Consider the following 22,872-nt stretch of genomic DNA (forward strand, 5'->3'; position numbering starts at 1 on the left):
CCCAGACCTGTTAAACCTGTCTGAAGTGAGAATTGTGATTCATTTAGGTGTTTCCTACCAGGTGCCCAGTCTATTGCAGTGTTGTAGGTAGTGTTGGAGGAAAAAAAAAAAACTCAGATGCTAATGAGAGAGTTACAGCTAAAACCTAAGGGGAGGTGGAGCTAAACAAAAGAAGGATTCATTAGAGAGCAAAAGAAGCACTGGAGACTTTGAACCTAGGAGTCTCCCACACATCAACTAGGTGCATTGCCAATATGCTACAGATGTGTGTTACATGAACACATAAGGTAGTGGTATGTCTACAAAAGGCTGAATGCATCTCTTTGATATTTTATAGTGAATTATATTTAAGCAGGTGGGAAGCTGCAAACTTCCCAGTCCCTCCACATATCAGAAATAAGGTATTAAGAGGTCCAAAGCTATCTTCTGTAGTATTTGTAGACTCACAGCTGACAGCCACACCATGTGTTGGTAAATTGGAGCCCTGCTCTATGATTGGGAAGTACAGCCCATGGTTTCACAAAGCCACTTGGGCTTTGCTTTGTGAAAGGTTTGAGGCATCAGCTACTTCATCCTTTGTCTGTTTTGAATACAGACAAAGGACAAAGTAGCTGGAAGGAAGGAGGCAAGCCATATCACTGGGGATTTCAGAGCCTCCCTTTTTCCATGGCTCACCAGGTGGGATGCTCAGAGAGGGACCTGTGTTTGGGACAGGGCACAAACAGAGCTCCCAGCCAGCCCCTGTTTCCACAAATACCAACTGATTCAGCCTGGGGAGCAGGGGGTGTGCATAGCACTGATTGCCAAGAAAACTCTGCAGTCAGACTCAAAACAATTGGGCCTCCAAATGAGGATTTAGTCACAGGGAAAGGTGGCTGCTGTGCCAGTAACCCAGGGTGTAGCAGAAGGAAGCCCAAGGAGAGGTACTTACACCAGAAAGTTGTACTACAGGAGTCTGCCCAACAACCTGCTTTGTGCCTCACTGCAGAAAATAAAGCAGAAAATAAAGCAGTGTCCAGGACAGACCTCTCACGATCAGGATTGGGAGTTCCTGGCTTTACTGTAGCTTTTCTTATTCCTTCTGAGGAGAGCACAGCTGGGAGATGTGGATAAGATGTGGATTTTGCTAGTGACTCCCACAACAGCCAGGCTGGACCTTAGGGTGAGGCCAAGAAGGTCTCAAGGGAAACAAGAAAGGGGATGGGGCTCTTGCAGCTGCAGAAAGATCAGGGTCAGAATGCAAGGGCATTACAGACACTTATTCATCCATAGAGAAGCAATCAAAATACTCCATTAGCACCACTTTCTTCAGAATTAGGTCTATTTAGCTTGAGGTATATCTGTTTTTCTGTACATGAGTTTTTCTTGTGCTGTTCCATTTTTTGCTATTGCACATTGGTCCCTCATTGAGCATTTGAATAGAAAAGGTATTGAAGCTGCTTTGGAAGATCTTTAATTGTAGGTTGTTCCCTTTTTCACTATACATTATGAAAAAAAGTAGTAAGGAAATGTGAATGCTCAGCTAGAGGAGGTCACTAACAACCTAGGCACCTGCCAATGTCATTAGCTCCTTTGGATTTTGCACTGTAGGGACCTAAAGGAAATGTTCCCTAAAAATAGCCATCTAACTTACAAAAATGAGTCAGCCAAACCTTCCTTCAGCTGAGCTGCAGCTGCCTGAGCATTCTGAGCAGTGGTAATAGCTGCATTATGGATGCTTTTTCCTTTTCTCGGGAGACTGAACTTTACAAGGGATAAAGAATGATGGATGGGAGATCTGCTCTGTTTTCAGTTAAATAATTTCTAATATCACCTAAGAGGGAGCAGAGAGATTCTGTCATTCCATCAGCATTTTAGATTTTCGCAGAGCCCGGCCTTGGTTTGGTGACTGGGATTTGAGTCACCAGTGCTCTGCCACTTCCTGGGGTTTTTTTCACATACACAAACAGCTTTGCATTGGGACTCTGAGACATGGTCAAATTCACAGTGATGGCAGGTTGTATTAATGAAGGGCATCATTCTTTGCAAACAGTGGTGGTTTTAATTAATAACTCCAGCAGGACTTTTCTGAGATTTGCATTTTTCTATTCCACGTCCTTTTTAAGTTACTGAGATAATGAAATTACAAGGATGAAAAGTGGGGGCAGGGGGAACGCAACTCAAAGTCTGGAAAATAATTGCTGCATTTTTTTCTAAAGAAAGACTGTACTCTTCATTCCCGTTAGTGATAGCTCAAACAAGGCACCAGAGTTGACTGGCAACTGCACCAATTAGCAATGCTGCTGTTGGTTTGTGAATTGCATGTGAAATGTAGAATTTGTCCAGAAGTGCTAATGCAAATTGCTCAACAAAAATGTGCCTTCTGTGTCAAGTCTTTTCACTTGTGCTGACACACTGATGTCTCCCCAGATTTCTCTGATCGGCAGATCCCTCTCTCAGCTGACAGCTACCAGAGCTCATAAAGTAATGAAAATATTTCTTATTGCCATTAGCTGTGTCTTTTCAAGGAGGACTCCAAGCCAGCACCAGCTATTGCTATCCAACATAATTCTGACTTGTATTTATAGCCTATTGGACTTCACATTTTCAGACTTAAATGCTAAAAGCCCAGTAAATGCCTAAGATTTTACCTGCACAGAAGTTCAAAGACCTGGTTATCTGCCACAACAGTAATTTGGTCACTTTGCATGTGTTCAGCATCCCCTGTTATTGTACGTGGTGATAACCTTTGTACAGCACTGGAGGGGGCTGAGTTGCAATTGCCATGGGAACTGTAACTTAACATTTCCTGGCTTTTTCAGCACATGATAGCTCATCCTTATATTGTGTTCTTTAAGAGAAGAAGTAGTGAAACAAGGGCACAGTGAAATAATGGTATTTTTACACCTACAGAATATAAAATAGTGTATTTGGCTGTATGCAGATTGAAGTTGGATTTGTTACACTATTTAGTGCACCTCTGAGCTGTAGTCCCAGTTTAGGAGTCTCATTGTTCTGGGCTCTCTGCAGATGCAGGATGTAAATATGTTTCCTTCCCCACAAATACGTCTAACCTAAGAGCAAGATAAGAGATAATGCAGGGAGACAAACACACCAGGGAGTACAAGGAAACAGAAGACTTCTGGACATCGTGGAGACAGAAACTTCTACAAATATAACTAGACTGGGGCACAGTTCAGGGTCAGATTTGGGTGGTTTGGAGACTCTCCTCCCTAGAATGACATCCAGCAGGGAGGAAAGCATGAAGGCACTTACAGCTCAAATGTAACTTGTGGAAAAGAGTGGGTTGTGATGGGGTGACAGAGAGTCTCAGCAGTGAAAGAGAGATGATGTGTGAGGTGGCATATGCTGCAGCTGAATTTGAGAGCAAGGGAGGGTGTGGAAATCCAGAGTGAAGGGAATCCAGGAGAGGGCCACAAGGAGAGAGATAGCACAAGCAGGATGACAGGCCAAAACCAGGAGCAGGACAGCAGAACTTGGGCAGTCTACAAGCAGGGTGGGATTGCAAGTGTCAGGGTGTGAGGGCAGCAGGAGCCTGGCTGTGGCACTGCACAGAGCATGGGGGCACAGGTAACAGCCAGGCCACGGACTGAGTGACAGCCAGGCCGTGGGGAATGAAGGACAGGAAGGACAGCGGGCCCAGGGAGTAAAATGAGAGCCTACTTTGAGCTTGAGCTGACAGATATCCACAAGAGGCAGGACGGCGAGTCACTGGGGCAGAGAAGGTTCCTGAGTGTGCACAGGGAGAACTCGCTCTGAGACACAAGGGAGAAGGAAAGGAGACAAGGAAGGAGGACACAGAGGCAAAGAACAGCAGCAGGGGGGAGGGTGAGCAGTGACAAACTAGTCTGAGTAACCCTGAGCAAGCAAAGGAAGGTGCTGGAGTCAAGTAGGAGCACTGGGAAAGGAGGACCAGGTTTCCAGAAGGAGCTGACAGGCTATGACAGAGAGCCTGGTGTAGTGCAGAGCTGCAGCCAGACAAAGAAAATTAGAAACTCTCTGATTCTGCTTCTGTGACAGGAGAGATGTGAAAGCCCGTTTGAGAAAGAATCTGTTGGAGATGGAGCCTAAATTCAGTCTAAATCATATAAATCAGCAGCAGCAGACTCAATAACCTTAGAGCTGACAGTGAGAAGAAATAGAGAGCTGGAGAGCCACTAGGAGTCAAAGGTTGTTTGGATTTTGTTTTACACATGAAGATAAAGCCTGTTTGTGCTGCAATGGGAAAGAGCAAGAGGAGAGAGAGAGATACAAAAGGAGAAGGCAGATGGGGGCAAGAGAAATGAGAAGAGAGGGCCCAGTGATGTTGTAGGACAAGAATAAGGGCTGGGGACCACTGATGAGGCCACCTCTTCTGTGGGCAGGAGCAGGGAGCTGGGCAGGACGGGAAGTGGGAGCAGAGGGAGATCATGGCTTGCTCTAAGTCTCTTATGGGAGAGATCAGCACAATCCTGTGCAAAGTCCAGCGAAGGCAGGGCTTCAGAAGTGAGTCCAACACTGGGGTTGTGCTGGGATAAAGTCAGTTCTTCTAAAACTTGAACTGAGTTAGGCCTTGCAAAGGAAATGAATTCAATGGTGAGGTTTTCCTTACTTGTATAAATAGAGGGAGCCATACATTACTGGACATATTGAGGTTAAAGACCTTAAAGACGAGCTAGGCATAGCCCAAATCAGAATGCTTAATTCAGTTTTCAGTAAGGCTAAGATGACTGTGTCAAAGTAAAGGCCAGGTGGCTAAAGGAAACACAAAAACAACACCCAAGAGGGCAGAGAAATCAAGAGTTTCAGGTGCTGGAACCAGGTGGTCTGGGTTGCTTGGATTCAAGGGTGCTAAAAGAACTAGCTAATGAAACCCTACACCTGGTTGTGCCATCCCAACCAGCCTGCTTTATCAGCAGTTAGTCATGTGAAACCACAGCAAAGATCCTGTTGCTTTGCCAGGCACCTGGACCACTTCCCTTGGGCCTGCCAGCTACCTTATGGAAATATTTGGCTCTTGATTTGAGATGGGAGTCCCACCTCCAGAGGGGCTGCACACACAAGCACATGGCAAACAAGGCAAGGGAGTTATTCCAGCTCTTTGAAGTCACTGTCAGGCCAAGGAAGATCATGGAATTTATGCACAAATAGATACAGATGAACATTCTTCATAAGCACCAATGCCTTTAGCCTTTATCATAATCTGCTGAAGGCCACCAGGGCTCTGAGTCACTGTGTACCCATTTGCCATTTTTTTTGCCTTTTGCCATTTTTCTGTGGGGTTGTTTTTTTTTTTTTGCCTTGGCAGAAGCAACACCATGGGGGTGAGTAGTGCAGCTTCTTCCCAATTTCTGAGGTAAGGTGCCTTCTGCATAGGGGAAGGAGAGCATATGGCCCACAGTGTGTTTATTTCTCAGCCAGGATTCTTTCAGGCTTGGCAAATTACACACTGCTTGCTGAGGAGCAACACAAGTGCCAAGTTGGAATTTCTAAAAATGCAAGATTTAATTCATCACAGCACAGAGAAAATGATCTGAAAACCACCTTTAAGTGTGAAAAAATACCTTTTGTTTATGCTCAAACAAAACAACCAAGAGGAAGTTTAAAAAATTTGCAGCTAGAGTAAAAAAAAAAAACTCTCTGCAGTCATCCACAGGAGACTTGAGGCAGCTTGTGCCAGGCATGAGCTAGAGCCAGGCTCTTCAAAATACCTCAGCAACCAGGGAGCTCCACGGGGTCCAAGGTGATAATGTGGTACAGGCTCGGGCCATTAGAAGGGAAGGGGCTGCCTGATAATGTAGAATGTTAACTTCTAGAGAGCTCCATTAGAGCATCTTTTTCTTACACTTTTGCTTTTTCCAAGCCCCATATTTTTCCCTGTGTGTGCTTAGAAGCTTTTCTTTCTCTTACATCATTTATTTTTATTGTGCCATTTTGCCTCTCTTCCCCCTTTTCATTGGCCCTGTGTGAGTGTTTGTTTAAACCATTTGCCTGCTTTCATCTTCCATTTTTCTTCTCTCCCTCTTTCCAGGAGCTCTCTAGCTGTGATTATCCTTACAATTCACATTAGCTTTTCTCCCTCCTGCTCCAGGACGGGCTTGAAGGAGGCATTGATTAAAGCTAAAACCTGCAGCAGGAAAATTTCTGTCAGGCACCAGCTTCAGGGTCCAGTGGCTTCCATGAGCTCAGCTCTCACTTTTCGTTTTTCTCCAGGATCAGTTTCCAAAGTCCCAGGACATCTCCTAAGACACTGAAATGCCAAGTCACAGCTCCTCTGGAGGGGTTGGTTTGTATCCTTGGAAGCCCTCAGCTCTGGGAGAAGGCAGCAGGGATGTGGCGTGGAAAAGCTTTGGCATGGGCCAGGTTTTCAACTCCCTTCCCCTGCCTTTTGCTCCCTGAAGGTTCCCTCTTGCTTTCTGAGTGCTAGACCACACTGTGGAATGCCATGGTGGCACAGCTTCACACAGCACCCTTTGAGTGGAGTAATTACAGCCTTCACAATAGGCCTAAAATATAAGGTTGGGCACTTGAGTGTTTCTTCAAATCCTCGCCCTCTTCCCTGCCACCAGCCTTGCCTGAAGGCCAGTGCTTCTTTCTTTTTCTTTTCCTTTTTTTTTAAGATATGGATGTAAGGAGGGTATTTTGGTTTGAATTTGGGCTGATCCACTTTTTTTTTCCCCTCTTAAAAAAAATAATACCAATTAAAATTGCAATTGCAAGGAAAATAAATGAATACTTGTCAGTGCACAAACCCACCCGTTATATCCTTACACTCCATACCATGGTCTTATGGTGTGCTGGTGAAACTGGGGGTAAACAAAACTGAAAGTAGGACTGATTTCCCCTGCAAAGGTTTCTTTCTTGAGAGAAGGGAGAGATCACCAGAGCTATTGTTTGTAAAAGAGAAAATGAAGCTGGTTTTATCAAGCTGGTTGAAGTTTAGTCGCATTCTGTTGAAATGCTACATTCCTGAATCCGTCATTCCTGAATCCCATCGGTTGTGCTCAGGGTTTGTGGAGTGAAACCCCTGGGCTGGAGCAGAAGTGGGTGTGTGGGGAGGTGCCAGCAAAGCCCCTTCTCCTCACAGGCTTGGAGAAGGACTTCTGCTGGCCTTTAGCTCTTAAACAGTGTTAGAAAAACAGTTGCCCCTTTTAGAGCCCTTTGTTACCTACTTCATCACCAGAAATGAAGACACTGGAAAATTCCTAGAAGAAAAAAAAAAAAACTACACCAAAGTGTGACAGATCCTGTGTGTTCTGTGGGCAGAATAAACTGTATGGAAAGCACAGGGAGGAGAGATGCAGGTGAAGAGAGGTGAAAGGAAAACAAATGAGCTGCATGCAGAGATCTGGTGTCAAACATCAGAGGGATCTTGTTTGCTCAGATACTGTATGAGAGACCATGGCAACCGGCGGCCTGGGGGGGAGGAGAGGTTTGCAGCCCCTCCCTGAGGCTGGATGGCAGAGGAAATAGGTGAAGCAATCTGCTCTGCTGAGCCTGCTGCTGGAGCTGGGAACCAGCGGATTCCATCCCTTCTTCCTGCACACCATTGTTTCTGAGGCAAAAAACACCCCCAGAAGTCTGAAATGAATGGATTTGTAATTTCCTTAGTCTGTCAGATGGTACCATTCTGAGAAAGGTGGCTTTGCTAAGGGCAGTCTGATTTAGAGAGAGGATTAAGATCCCTGTGAGACACAATAAGTCACAACATTACAAAGAATTCAATAGGAATATTTCTGAGGGAGTACAGGAATGTGCTTTCAGGCTGCTCTGAAAACACTGGGTAGTGATGATGTTTTACTGTGACCTAGTGTATGGAAATGGAGTCATATTTTTGATCCCAGCAATAGGCTGGAGATCCCCCTCCTTATCAGAGAGCCCCATGCACACACAGGGACATGCAGGCAGTGCCTGTGTGCCCAGCAGCAGCCCAGGGCTGTGCAGAGCTGAGGGCAGGCAGGGCTGTTCAGCAGCACTGCACACCCCCTTGTGCATCACACCCACCCCATTGCACGGCTGCCGTGCTTATCCAGGAGGGCATGCATCCTTCAAATGGTGCAGATCTGCCATTTCTGATGGGTAATAGAATCAGAGGGTAAAAATGGGATTCTTCTTTCTGATTTGAATCTGTCTTCAGCTTCCAGTCCTTGTATCTGGTTTTGCCTTCTTCGCTGGATAAAAAGAGCTCTTTAAGGAATTTCTTCCCTCACGAAGGTATTTTTATCCACCATGGTCAAAAGCATCTCTCCGTTCTTTTTGTGGTAAGCTAAATGGATTGAGCTCTTTAAGTCACTCGCTGGCAGGCATTTTCTGCCACAAATCGGTTTTTTTTTTTTTGTCTACTTTTTCTGCTCTGACTCTAAAATGTAGATGTCTGATTGCATACATTTTTCGAGTGTCATTCTTCTGATGCAGTGTGCAGGATAAGCTACCTCCTGGCTTCTATTTGCTTTTTATATTCAATATCCATTTGCTCACATGACACAGAACAGCACAGAAAATGATGTTTGTTTGTCTGTTTTACACATTCCCAACCCTGCTTTCCAGTCTATGTTTCTTGCAGCTTGTTGGGCAGTGCTTTGCTCCGAGACGTGGAATGCCCATCCTCTGTTGATTCCTGCCAGCAGTTGCCTGGAACAGCCCCCATTTCCCTGAGGTGCCTCTTTGGCCCCCTGGCCTTCAGCAGGAGCAGAGCTGGCTCCTCCAAATGCATCAGCCTGTGTGCACAGAGGGATGGATAATGGGCAGGCTTGGGTGTCCCCAGCTGGTTCTTGGGGCTTCAGCTGGTGGTCGTTCTGCTTGTTCTGAAGGGAAATTGTGTGATTGCTTTTAGCTGCAGTTGGGGGATTGAATGACATGTGCAGGGAATAAATCACTGCATGATAAGGAAGAGGCACGTAAGATTTGAGACAAAGAGGAAAATCTCATTTCCACTCCCCTTTGTTATCATTTTACTGTGCATAACTGTACATATCACACATGTTACTCTGAGCTCCTGCAGAGTATTCCATCACTCCAGCAGAGCCCTGGAAATACACTGGGAGGACACAGGATTTATCTTCCTGTTGCTTAACTAAGGATTGGATTATCCACAGGGGGCAGCTCCTGTGGAGGCATTAAGTAAGCAGTCAGATCCCTGCACAAGTTCATCTCACCCAGTGCCCTGCACCTCACCTGTCCAAACCTACAAGCCTGTCCAGGTGTGTTGTGCTGACCATTTGGTCACATTTCAGCTCTGTGAACAGGCAGCTCTTTGGCTCCTTCAGTACCTGCTTCTGTTCCCAGGGGCCAAACTCTTAATTCTGTCCCGGGCTGCCTTAAAAGTGGACAGCTGAGGCTGCAGGGGCAGGAGGGCTCCCAGGAGGCTGATGTAGGGCCAGCCTGTGTTTGAGCTTGCTCCGTGTCACAGCTGAGGGGCCTTGGCACCATTCTCCCTTTATGTCAGCAGCTCTTGGCCTCACCTGTGCCTGGGTGAGGACCCTGCAGTGGCGCTGCAGCACCACTGTTCCCGACTGGAATGCCTGTGGCTCTGCTGGAGCCACTGTGAGCAGGAGAGAGCTGTTTGCAGCCTGAGAGCAGCACACAGCGGCTTGGAGTGGTGTTAAAAAGAGCCAGAGTGACAAGTGAGAAACCACATTGTACCATTTTCCCAGATATCACAACCTGAGAATACAATCTGTGTTTCCCCTTCCAGGGCATCTTGTCACTCTCCTCAGGCATGACCTGCCCACAGAGCAGCCCTGGGCACATATGAGCACTGGGGGAAGGAGCTGGGCAGTGCCCTTGCTGCTGCAGATCCCTGCAGTTACAGGGTGAGCCAAGCTGTGTGCGTGGGCCACAGGGAGATCAGAGGGGTGAGATGTATCCACAGGCTGGGAGCTGATGGGGGTGTCTGGAGAGTGAAGCAAGAGGCAGCAGTGCCAGTTGGTGGAGAGAGGAAAATGCAGAGGAAAGAAAAAGCAGAGGGTGTAGGAAGGAGAAAGGGATAGCAAGGAATGAGGAGGAGGAGGAGCAGGAAGGCTCAGGGTGCCGTAGGAGGATGAGGGAACAGTCAGGCAGAGCAGGAGCAAAGAGGGCTGTCAGTGAAGCTTGCATTAGTTTGGTTTTTAAGCTCTGTCAATGTAAAAGTGCTGCACTTGGGCCTGAGTTGTTTGGCTTGGTGTTCACCCCTGTGGTGGGACTGCACCTGGGTCTGGAGCTGCCGTGGCTTGGAGGAGGCAGCCCTGTAGAGTCCAGAGTTGTTCCTCCATGCCCAGTGCCCTGCCACACTGCCAGGTGTCATCTCCACACAGAGCACAACAGCAGCAGTGCCAGCTGCAGGGCCAAAGCTCCCAGGTGCCAGGGGGCATTTTCCTACAGACACTTCATGCCTGGGCTGTGCTCTTATTTTCAGGACACACAACCCAGAGCTGCTCCCAGTGATCTCAGAAGGGCCTTTCATCATCAGTTGGGAAGAGTTTTGCCAAGAAAAAAAAGGAAAGGAGAAGAAATGTTCTAGGCAGGAGGGTGGTCTAGATGAAGAAGGCCTGGCTTTGAGAGCAACAGGAAGTTTTCATGATGTACCTCAAAATGACTAAACACACAACACTGGAAGTGACACCTGTGTGCTAATCTTCTATTTCCTTCAGCTGCTGCACAGTTCACCGGGCTCATGTCAGCTGGTGGGGCTCCTTTCAAAACTTTCTTCCTTTTAACCTCCAGAATTAATTTATAACATCAGAGAATGGAGTGCTTTCTGTGTGGGGTAAGCTGTCCCTCAGCTATACCTGTGTGTGCAGTAGGAGCCAGGACAGGAGTTCTGTAGGAAGATTTTTTTTTTAAGGCAATTCAGTGAGGACTTGGGCTGCAGCCCCAAAGGCAGCTGTGCACTGAAGCTCGCAGAGGAAGCTCCAAGGGATGTCACAGCATGCCCCTCGGCTCCTGGGCTTTTCCCCCTCCTTCTTCTTCACCTTGTAGCAAAGCCTCCATTATTTGGCCTTGCTTCTGTCTATAAATGGAAGCAGTTGGCCATTATCCCAGTATAACACAGGATAGTCCTGTGCATCAGTTATGCAACTGGTAGCTTGATTACTTCATCAGAAGCCGGGGGAGGGCCAGGGGTGGTAGGAAAAGGCTTTTGCCATCAGCTCTGCTGGAGACAGCCAATAAGTGTGTGTGTCCCCCCAAAGGAAAGAAAGCAGGAGCTCAGTGACAGGGGTGGTGGGTGAAGGGTTTGGGAGCAGCTGAGGGATCCTTAGTGATTCCTTGACCCCAGCTTGGGGGAGACCAAGCCACTGCTGCAGCCCTGGCCCTTAGGGTGCTGCAGGGACCATGCTTGACCAGGTTGTAAAGTGCAAAGTGCAGTGGGAGATGGGACTGGGGGAGAAGTGGAAAGAGGAACAGGGAGAGAACTTTCAAGCCAATACAGATGTTAAAAGGAGAAAGAACCTAAACATTGGAGAGCTGCCTTTCAGCAGAGCCCTTCAGGGAGTATCTGTGAAAAGCAGAGATGTGGACAAATTGTATTTGTTATTTCCACGGGAGGGTCCTTGAAAACCCGACCTTCATGCAGAAAGGCTGATCCTTATTTCCCAAGCTACACTCCAGCATTGAACTTAACCCTTTCCCTGACTGGGTGGGCGTGGGTGCTGCAAGATCCCCTTTCTGTATGCCCAGATTACAAAGTGATGACAGAACTCAAACGCCCAGTGAGGCAGGTGAATCCCAACCTCACCCTGGCAGGCCTTACACAAAGGATGCTAAAGCGACACAGGTCCTTTCCATCAAGTTGGTGGTTTTGAATAAGTACCTGCCCTCTCTATTCATCGGTTAAAGAGGTTCTAGGGGCTCTTATCACCCGAGATAGGGACCGGGCACGCAGTTTTCAAATTCAGCACCGAGAGCGGCGTGGTGCCGAGCCGGGCCCCCAGGGAGCGCTGCCGGTGAGGCCGGATTGCCCGGGCCGCCAGCCTGGGACAGCCAGCCTGGGGCTGGGCGAGGGCGGCTCGGAGAGTCCCGGGAATGCTTCTGAGGGCCCGGGACAGCCTGGGGCTGCGCGGGGGGGCACCGAGTTCCGGGAATGCTCCCGAGGGCCGGGAAGCGGCGGGCGCCGCTCGGCTCCGCCCGGGCAGGGCCGCGGGTCAGCAGCGCCGCCTGCCGGCAGCGCCGGGACCGCTCCGTCAGCCGGGCCCTCATCCCGTCCTTCCCTTCCCTTCCCTTCCCTTCCCTTCCCTTCCCTTCCCTTCCCTTCCCTTCCCTTCCCTTCCCTTCCCTTCCCTTCCCTTCCCTTCCCTTCCCTTCCCTTCCCTTCCCTTCCCTTCCCTTCCCTTCCCTTCCCTTCCCTTCCCTTCCCTTCCCTTCCCTTCCCTTCCCTTCCCTTCCCTTCCTTCACTTCCTTCCACCGGGACACCTGCAGGATTTCCCTCCCGACCTTTCCTCGGTGCTTTTCCCAGCACTAAAGGGCAGCAAATTGGATTTAGAACACAAAGAGAGAATGGGGTGTGTGCAGGGAAGGCGTTTGCCCTGATTCCTTCCAGCCACACACACTGGTGCAGTGCTGCAGGATGGAAATCTTTTATAAAGACATAATGGAGTTAAATCCTGAGGTTCTGGAGAAGAATTAGTGCTGCCAGCTCCCAGTATTTGTTGCGTGCACCTAACACCTTGGCTCCTCAATCCAGGGGGCTATGGTAAATTGCTATGTTAAATGAAGAGAGGGAAACAGAAAGGAAGAGAACATATACTTGTCTCTCTTGAAGGGAGAAAAAGTTTAGAAAAACATTACTCTGAAGCAGGAAAAAAACTTAGCTCACAACTTCATTATTTCACTAGTAATTAATTATAAAAGTGCTCCTGCTTTACTTGAGGGGCTTTGAATTCCAGGAGAAAAGGGGAACCTATTCCCTCTGGGGAGCAGTCCAAGGCTCCGTCTTTCTCCAAGCTCCAGGCTTCACGCACAGCCTCTGTGCCCCCTCAGCCTGGTGAGGTGCATTCCCGGCCTGTGGAGCAGGCAGTAACAAGGCATTCCTGTCTCTCTGCACAGGAGCACCAGGTGGGATGCACTGTGCCCCCTCAGCCTGGTGAGCTGCATTCCCTGCCTGTGGAGCAGGCAGTAACAAGGCATTCCTGTCTCTGTGCACAGGAGCACCAGGTGGGATGCACTGTGCCTCTGTGCCCCCTCAGCCTGGTGAGGTGCATTCCCTGCCTGTGGAGCAGGCAGTAACAAGGCATTCCTGTCTCTGTGCACAGGAGCACCAGGTGGGATGCACTGTGCCTCTGTGCCCCCTCAGCCTGGTGAGCTGCATTCCCTGCCTGTGAAGCAGGCAGTAACAAGGCATTCCTGTCTCTCTGCACAGGAGCACCAGGTGGGATGCTCTGTGCCCCCTCAGCCTGGTGAGGTGCATTCCCTGCCTGTGAAGCAGGCAGTAACCAGGCATTCCTGTCTCTCTGCACAGGAGCACCAGGTGGGATGCACTGTGCCTCTGTGCCCCCTCAGCCTGGTGAGGTGCATTCCCTGCCTGTGGAGCAGGCAGTAACAAGGCATTCCTGTCTCTGTGCACAGGAGCACCAGGTGGGATGCACTGTGCCTCTGTGCCCCCTCAGCCTGGTGAGCTGCATTCCCTGCCTGTGAAGCAGGCAGTAACAAGGCATTCCTGTCTCTCTGCACAGGAGCACCAGGTGGGATGCTCTGTGCCCCCTCAGCCTGGTGAGGTGCATTCCCTGCCTGTGAAGCAGGCAGTAACAAGGCATTCCTGTCTCTCTGCACAGGAGCACCAGGTGGGCCTGTCACGGCCCGCAGGGCCCATGCCGCCGTCTGTCCCGGCAGGCTCCAGCAGCATGGCCACAGGCACCAGCTCCGGGGGACACTTCCTGGGCAGCCAGCCCCAGGCAGCCATCATGAAGCAGATGCTGATGGAGCAGAGGGCGCAGCTCCACGTGATGGAGCAGCAGAAACAGCAGTTTCTCCGGGAGCAGAGGCAGCAGCAGCAGATCCTAGCGGAGCAGGTACAGTATCCATCTGTCTCCAGTGCATCTGGGATGGGCATGAGCACTGCAGGCAGTGCAGCACCAGCCCTTCCTTCTAGATTTGGGAATTCTCTCTCTGTGGGTCCTGTCAGGGTATTTCAGCAATGGTCGTCAAAGAGGCAGCAATCAGTCCTACCATTAGCTTGGCAAATATTACCCGTGTTTCCAATGGTGCACTTAATAGTCACGTTGGATTTTAGGCACTGGAAAAGTTAGCTCTTGACCTGGTGTCTAATGGTGCATTTAGTCCAGCAGAAGCAGACTCAGCTGCAGGTACAGTCACAGGTCCTCTCCCCTAGCTCTGATTGTGGTTTTACATTTTAAAGTTGCAGCTCCCTATTGTTATTTAGATAATGCTCTGGTAGGTCAGCAGTTCCTTTAAGCTCCTCTTCTCCTCTCTTGCTAAGGAAAAACAGCTTAAGTCCCTCTGCTTAAATTTGTGTTAGAACACATGCATGCCATGTAACCACAGAAATCCCCCCTTTCTCTTGCTGCCCCTGAGAAACAGAAAAAGTTACTCTCAGTGAACAGGAAGGATGCTCCTAGAAATATTTAGGATAAAGAAGCCTGAGCTGATTCAAGCGTGAACAAGTCCCTGAGAGTGAGGATGCAGTAATGCATCCCATGGATTGGGCCAATTCACATGCATAAAGCCAAGAGCCAGTAAGAGCCAAGAGCCACTTGGATGCTGAAGGCAAGCCTAAAAGTGTTAAAAGGCCACCAAGCTGAGGCTTCAGGTGTGTTGACACACCTTTCAGAGATGAAAAACAGTAAAGTCACATTCCTCAGGCTCCCAGCTTTGGGGTAGTTTGTGCCTAACAAGAGTCCCTCTTTCTTTTTGAGAGTGTGTAACACATAGTTATGAATGCAGTGATTAGTACTTCCTTCTTTCCTATCTCTGCCATTCTCCTACCTTTGTTACACATCATTGGTTTTGGACACAATATTTGTACAGCTGCAGGTGATGCTCCCAGACATGCCCTTTCAGCCCTTAGCTGAGTACACTGTGGCATCTGAAAGCTCTGTTTTTATAACCAGCCCTTGATTCTGTTTTAAAATATTCACAAGTATTCATAGAAAACAACCACAGAGGATCAACGTGGTCTGGATCAAGGGAGCATTTTGCAGTCACCACTCCCCAAATATCATTCAGTGAAGCACAAGAGGAAATGTGCCTTAGTAATCCATATTTCTGTTTTGGCTCAGGAATGCTCCAAGGCTGCAGTGCTTGGGTCAGGATGCAGTAATCCTCGCAGCTGAGTGTTATAAGTGCAGACCTGGAGCAAAGTCTTGCACCAGGAGCATAAACCTCTGGACCTTGGCAGGACTGAGGGAAAGAAAGTGTGTTTGTGGCTACAGCTGCCCTTAGACCTAGATGGGCAAAGTTAGTCCACATCCCTCCCTCTTCTTTCTGCCTGAAGACAGTTCAGCTCATGCTGTAGAGGTCAGGGAGAAATGGCTGTAAGCAAGGAGTGATGATGATGTTGGCCTCAGCGCATGTTCCTTTTTGAGCCACAAAGAGTCTGAGTGCTGAGCAGCCCAAGTGCTCTGAGGAGGACTCTCCAGATGACTCTGCCTGTCTCTCCAGAACACCTCACCAAATAACCACTGCAGGTTCTGCAGTTTTGCCACCAGCCTGTTAATGAATTAATCATCTCTTTCTCTTCTGCTTTCTTTCTGTCCTTCATTTTCAGCAGATGCAGCAGCAGCCACATTTGCCTCGGCAGCATCTGCATCAACAGCGAAGCCCATATCCGGTGCAACAGGTCAACCAATTCCAAGGTAAAAATCCAATTGTTTTTCCAGTTTTGGAGTCAATGCCCTAAAGGTAGCAAATGTGTGAAAGCTTGTGCAGTTTGTGACTACTTGGTTTAAAGCAGTGTACCAAAAGAGGAATACAGGCTGTTGCACACACCACATATTTTACCAAAGACAAATGCCCAAGTTTGCCTATTCAGTTAAGTTTGTATTTTCCTTTCTGCTCTCTTCAGTGAAAACTGCTTGCTTTTTCTTTTTTTTTTCCCTTTTTTTTCTCCTTTTTTTAAATGACATTTGTTTTGCCTCTTTAACATCCAGATGTCATCACTTCATTCATAGATTTATCTTGTTGACCTCTACTCTTATGAGTTTTTTTTTTCTGCTAGCATTTCTGACTGTATCTTGGTTTTGCCCTTCCTTCATTCCCCACTTTATCTAATTGGATGAGCAGAGAATTTAAGAGAGGTCATCCTTATCTAGAGAAGGGACTGATAAATGTCAGGTGTGGGAAACACAGTAAAATATGTGAGATGTAAATAGAGGTTTTTTTAATGATCTCAAAAAAAGCACAAATATTATTTTGATGTGCTTCCAGGTACTGAAGAATGTAAGTGCACTCATTTTGGCTTAGGAAAAGAAGTTAACTCTGAGCTTTTTTAGGTGAAAAGCATCAGCTGAAGTCTTCACTAACCATGATTTCTATATAGACATTAAATGAACACACACTTGTGCTGCATATTCATGATAATACCATATAGATGCAGCAGAAAACAAGGGAGGCAGTTCTGGACATTCCACAGTGCCATCCTGGTTCCCAGGATGTGAACAGGCAGCCACATCTTCTGCTGGCATATATCAGGGGGGCTTCTTCTAATCACCTCCTCATTTTTATCTTTGGCACCATAAGTTCTGTATGGAATTACTTTTTCCCCCAATAATTCATTTCCAAAATCAAGAGGTGTGTGTGCACAGCCATGCACTGAGATGCACGCATACAATCTCTCTGCATTCATGCTTCTTTGAAACACTGCCTTGGTATGTATTATTTAAAATAAAGAGAGAAGAGTTTAGGCTAATCTGACAGAGCAATGAATTCATTTTCATAAATGAACTAATTTAAATAGTTCACCTTTTTAGTCACATGAATGTAATCCAGTGCAGTAGGTTATGTGTAAATGAGACCAGAAGGTGGCCTAAAACCTTGAAATCTGTTGCATCTCTCTTTTAACTACTCCTTGTCTGATCTCCTGTCACTTATGCCACGTACAGTAGTTAACAAAAGTAGTATGTGAGCTACTTGCTGTTAGTGACTCTTTTGGAGGTTTTCACCTGCCATTCTCAATTAAAAAATAGCTAAAGATGCATTAAGATTTTAACATTATCTGTTTCTTAAGCACTTGCTCGAGTCATCATAAAAAGACTGTTTCTAATCATGAAAGGAGCTGATCTAAGTTAAGAAAAATCAAGGGAACCCCAGTGCCAATCATTAAGAAAGCAGTGTTATAGTAGAGGTGGCCTTTGAGTCCTGGAAAAATGCATGTATTGTACTTGAATATCTGTATATAGGCTTTGTCCCGGGACATCCTGGTTGTCCTTGATGGGCTGCAGCTGCCATGTCCTTCATTGGGCTGCAGCTGTGACCATTGAAGATGACTGGGATAAAAGGGGGTGGGCTGGCCAGTCAGGGAGAGCCTTGGAGGAGTCCTGATCTGAGAGAGAGCAACATGCAGAAGAAGGAGTCTGTGCTGTGGAGATCTGCAGCCATAAGAACACACCAAGGAGGTATGGGACTTTAGAGATCTGATAACAGCAGTATGGGACTCCAGAAATTGAACAACAACACAGTGTGATGGCACGAATAAAGTAAAAGCTGCCACTACATGTGGCCTGTTCCAGTGAGATCCAGATGGTCTCACTTCATGCTACAAAATGTTTCATTTCCAGCTGTGTGCTGGAGCTCAAAGCATCCACCAGAAGCTTGTGGTGCTGCAGAAAATGGAGTTGTAGCCAACCTCTGCCTTAGATAATAGAATTACACGTATAGAAATGGTCCTTCCTTTATCCAGCTGTTTCTCATGGAAACCAAGCCACCATCAATAACAGGGACCAGTGCTCTCCTCTCCCCACGGATGTTCAGGGATGTTGTCTGCCACTGAGGGCCAACAAATAGGAGCAGGTTTAAGAACATTGAGATTCTGTTGTACGGTTCTGAACTCTTAAGCAATGATTTTATATTTACTCCTGGCATTTAATAACACTTGAGCCTGGAACAGTGGTATGCCTCATAGACTCTGAGCTTCACCTGCCGAGTGTTGTATTTAGTCAGTGACTCAAATCTGCAGAATCTGACTATTTAGTTAGTGACTCTGACCGGTGTATTAGGTAGTGACTCAAATCCACAATGAACCCATGGCATAATCTGAGCTCCAGGTAACTGTCTTTATTTAAAGGTAGTAAATATAGAAGCATATTGGCTTCCCGGAAATCAATAGCTCTCCCCTACCCCTGAAAGTAAGACACAAGCATGGTTAAGTTATCTGTCACAGTGTGGAATTTAACAAGGCTAGGATTTTCTGGTTTCCCATCACTGGCCTAAGGTGAAGTAAAATGTGCTTATAGTATTGATTCACTAATACACTCTCCCTGCTTTAAATGTCCACAAAAACCCGATTTTTCTTCTTTCCATAGAATTAATCAGTAGCTATGCTATAGAAAATCCATTCATTAATGCCTCCTGAGCTATTAAAAAAATTGATTGGCCTTCTGAGACTGACATTTCCATTTTCAAGGCTTACTTTTGAAAGACAATGGAGATATTTAAAGGAAAGCTTCAAATGATAAACTGAAGTTCGGCTGCTTTGCTGCTAACAAAGAAGACCAGTGTAAGTTTTTCTGTTTGCTTACTAGAAGCTGAATTAGGTGAAGCTGAAGAAGATAAGTGCTGCTCAGGATGCTCCTACAGATTGTCTCTTATGCAAAAGTGTGTTAATGAAGATTTGCAGGTTTGTGGGCTTTTTCTTACCTTCCTCCCTTTTTGGTGCAGGTTCACCCCAGGATATAGTGGCTGTGAGGAACCAGGTAGCACTGCAGAGCATGAGAACATCGCGAATGATGGCCCAGAACGCGAGCATGATGGCCATGGGTCCCTCCCAGAACTCGAGCACGCTGCTCAGCACTGCAGGCCAGCCAGATATGGGCATGACTCCTTACAGCAATGCCTCCTCCAGCCAGCCAGGAATGTACAGCATCAGCACGGGCATCAGCCAAATGTTGCAGCACCCAAACCAAAGTGGCATGAACCTGGCACAGAGCACGGGCCAGGGAACAAGGCAGCCTGCCTCCGGACAAGCAGTGGGAATGGTTGGCAATTTTGGTCAGAACATGCTGGTAAACTCTGCTCTTCCCCAGCATCAGCAGCAGATGAAAGGACCTGTGGGCCAGGTCTTGCCAAGGCCACAAGCGCCACGACTTCAAAACCTGATGGGGACTGTCCCTCAGGGAACACCAAACTGGCAGCAGCGAGGCCTGCCAGGCATACCTGGAAGGACTAGTGGCGAAATGGGGCCCTTCAACAACGGCACCACCTACGCCGTGCCAGCTGGGCAGCCCCGGCTGTCCAAGCAGCACTTCCCCCAGGGCCTCAGTCAGACAGCTGTGGACACGGCTGGCACGGCGAGAGCCGTCAACCCAGCGCTGGGCAGGCAGCTGCTGCAGCCACTGCCTGGGCAACAGGCAGGCGGCCAGGCCAGGCCCGTGGTGATGCCAGCAATGGGCCAAGGGGTCCCTGCCATGGCGGGCTTCAGTCAGCCCCCAACGCAGCAAATGCCAGGTGGCACCTTTGCTCAGAGCAGCCAAGGCCAGGCCTATGAGAGGAATCCCACTCAGGACATTTCTTACAACTACAGTAATGGAGGAGCAGGGGGGTCGTTCTCCAGTTTAGCAGAGGGCACAGACCTTGTGGACTCCATTATTAAAAGCGGACCAGGGGATGAGTGGATTCAAGAACTGGATGAGTTGTTTGGAAACCCCCAGTGAATGGTGTTGTATAGTCTGGAGCTTGGGTTATGTTTTGTTACGTTTGAACAAGCAAAGAGGAAGTCAGATGTTCTCCCCATCCCTGGATCGTTGGTTTTTGTGTTGGTTTGGTTTGGGGTTATTTTGGGTTTTTTTTTTTTGTTTTTAATTGTGCAAACCAAGCCGATCTGTAGCCAACTTTGGAAGATTCAGGGGACGATGAAAACATCAACATCCCAAAACTGTCACCAAGGAATCTTTGTTGCTGGGAAGATTCGTTCTCCCCCAGTTACAACAAGGCTTCATTGCACAGTGGTGAGGGATGGTCCTGGTATGTCCCACCTCTTATGACTGTGCACATTGCAGCTTCCAGGGAAGCAGAGGGAAGAGCTGGGAGCCAAGCCCACAGATACTCAGGGGTGATGGCACAGCCCTGGTCAGAAATGGGCTTAACCCCGGGGCAAGCAGGTCTGGGGGAGCCATGGCCAGGCCGAGGGGGCTGGCTGTGGGCTGTCCTGAGGGAATGCACAGCACTCACATGGCAAACCTAAACCATCACAGGGAGGTCACAGTTTTCACTGCAGAGTGATAAACCCCACTACAAGTGCAGAAGAACATAAATTTGGCAGTGTTGTGAGGGCAGATTGATTATGTGACTGCTGCTGGAGACAGCCTAGTGGTGGGTTAACTTAATGAACTGCTTAGTCCCCTTGGGACTTGAAATTGTGCTTCCCAAGTCAGAGCACTTGGCATGGCCCAGCTGTCTGGGCTGTTGAAGGGCTGAGAGGTACCAAGAGACATGAGCAGAGCTCCTCAGCTGGTCCCTCCCTCTCCTTCCTCCCCAGGGTGTTCTCAGTTCACTCCCTTCCCCTCCTGTTCCTTCAGTGTGAAGCAAGCTGAGCTGGCTGCACTTTTTTTTTTTCAGGCAAGCCACAGAGGGCCAGGCAGGGCAGGATATAACAGGAGTGAGAAAACATCCAGTGAGGGTTTGGCACACAGGAAGACCTTCTCCTCCCCTCTTGAAAAGCCCAGGTTTGGCAGGTAGTATTACCCCAGGGTGTCTGGGCTCTCGATGTGATACATTCAGTTTTAAACAGGTGTTGGGTCTAATCTCTCTGGTTTGCTGGGATAAAATTCACTGCAGTATTTCAAGAACAGGAGTCAGTGAGGGACTACTGTAAAGAACATTCATGAGTGGGTAAAATAATTGATATGGCAAACATGGGATCTGCCCCAATAAGGTTTTAGATAATAGGGGTGTATCACTATCTCCACTGTTTGGACCTGTGATGAAGTTGTGATAGATCTCACACAACACTGAAGTCACCAGCCATTCTGAGTGTGTACAGCAGGGTTCCCAAATTGCACTTGGAGGCTGTTTTCTGGAACCTATTACCTCTTTAGTGTTTTCAGCTGAGGGCTGCTTATCAGGTTATATAGTTGTGCACATAAAAAATGTTAACATCACCCACAGTCCAGAGCTGTAGCACCCTCTGGCCTAGTGCTGGCCTCTGAGAGCCATGAGCTGTGCTCTGCAGCAGTGTACTAGTGCCAGGCCCAATTCCCCAGCTCCTGGTCACCTCCTTTTGTGCTGTTCTCCCTGGGCCCAGTGATGCCAAGTGCTGAGCCCCTGAATTCCAAGGAGGCTGAGGGCCTTGGCACTTTCATGTCCTGCCTTTCCCCGTGGAGCACAGACAGGCATCACATTAAAGAGGGAGAGCAAGTGAGTCTGGGACCATCTCTGTGCCCCCTTGAGGCTCCCTTTTGAGCAATTTCCCTTGCTGGGCTTGCCTAGTGGGGGGAATTACCTGTTCTAAATGCTGCGATGCAGCAGGACAAGCTGCATTTTTAATGTGTTAAAGGGGAGCCATCAATCCTACCTGCCCTGACTGCTACATTTTTTAAAATGGCTTTAATCTCATCTCTTTTAGCTGGCCCCTTTATAAAACACAGCACAAGGGCCAATTCCAGCTCCTGCTGAGGATGATGAGCACGATTAGCATGCCTGCTGCTTCAGTAGGAGCCAGGTTGGGCCCTAATTCAGTGAAAGGGAGCACCAGCCCAAGTTTTTGGTTGATCCTGTGGGTCAGCATCTCTTGGGCAGGCTGGAAGGGACAGGCAGGGCCCTGAGGGGAGCAGGGGGCTGTGGCTCCATGTGTGTCGGTGCGAGCACGGGGCACACACGTGTGTGCCAGAGCTGTGACAGGGTGCAGGGCAGCCATCCTGCTGCTGGGCAGGGCACAGTGCTGGGGACAGCACAGCACCCACACCTGGGCTGAGAGCCACCAGGACTCGGCACAGAGCGGGCAAAGGGGAGCTGAGACACACACAGCCACCACACAGCAGCCAGTGCAAGCTGGTGTGCACTGCGGAGATGCAGGCCTGGGTCATACATGGTGGTCAAGGTGAGCCTCTGTTGTCTTTGTGAAGCTTCCTCCAAATACTCCATACTGGGATCAAGTACTAGAGAACAGATTTTCTTAGATTTGGGTTGATTGGGGTTTTTGGTTTTTTTTTTCTTTCTTACAATGGTGCTGATGTACATGTAATGTTTTAAAAAAAGTCACTTGTAAATATGTTTTTACAATTCTACAGATATCACTGGGTCTACTATCTGTAAAATATATACATATAAATATATATATATAAATATATATATATATATATATACTGTTTGTTTAAAATAGAGTATTTTTATTTCATTCCTTGACTCATCCTTACTGCAGTGGTATTGCACTTCAGATGACATCCAATTACTAATTTGTACTGTATTCCTGACAGCAACTTGCTCCATTTTATTCAGATTTTTCTAGTTTTCTGGTTTTACTTTGTACATTAAGCATTGCTTATTTCCTTTTAAGACCTGTACAGAGTCTGAAAACGTAGAAAAATACCTGATGTTGCTTTTAAAGAAAAAGAAACAAAAGAAGAACAAACAAAACAAAACAAAAAAACCAACCAAACCAATAAAAGATGGTTCTATGAGTCATATACCTGGTGTATATGGATCATGTCTTGCCCCACTTGCGCCTCAGTGAGCATTCTTCCATGGAGGGGAGGGGAGCTGCAGGCAGGTCGGAATCAGCAGAAATAGGGAGTGGGGAAGTGCTTCCAGGG

At 47.9% G+C, this 22,872-nt stretch overlaps 1 protein-coding gene across 3 annotated transcripts in view; it reads left to right on the forward strand.

Annotated features, from left to right (window-relative positions):
• MAML3 (mastermind like transcriptional coactivator 3) overlaps positions 1-22,746 on the forward strand; it is a 229,147-nt gene extending 206,401 nt beyond the window's left edge. For 2 of the 3 annotated variants that reach the window (XM_071452371.1, XM_071452373.1), the window contains exons 3-5: positions 13,726-13,962; positions 15,678-15,765; positions 18,785-22,746. In XM_071452371.1, coding sequence (XP_071308472.1) covers positions 13,726-13,962; positions 15,678-15,765; positions 18,785-19,776 — 1,317 coding nt within the window. In that variant the 3' untranslated portion in view covers positions 19,777-22,746. The remainder of the gene's footprint in view (positions 1-13,725; positions 13,963-15,677; positions 15,766-18,784) is intronic. The other variant, XM_071452372.1, reaches the window with a different exon arrangement.
• The last annotated feature ends 126 nt before the right edge of the window (positions 22,747-22,872 follow it).

Source organism: Agelaius tricolor, unplaced genomic scaffold, assembly GCF_023055355.1.
Source record: "Agelaius tricolor isolate 1412-34295 unplaced genomic scaffold, bAgeTri1.0.p SCAF_34, whole genome shotgun sequence".
Classification (NCBI taxonomy): domain Eukaryota; kingdom Metazoa; phylum Chordata; class Aves; order Passeriformes; family Icteridae; genus Agelaius; species Agelaius tricolor.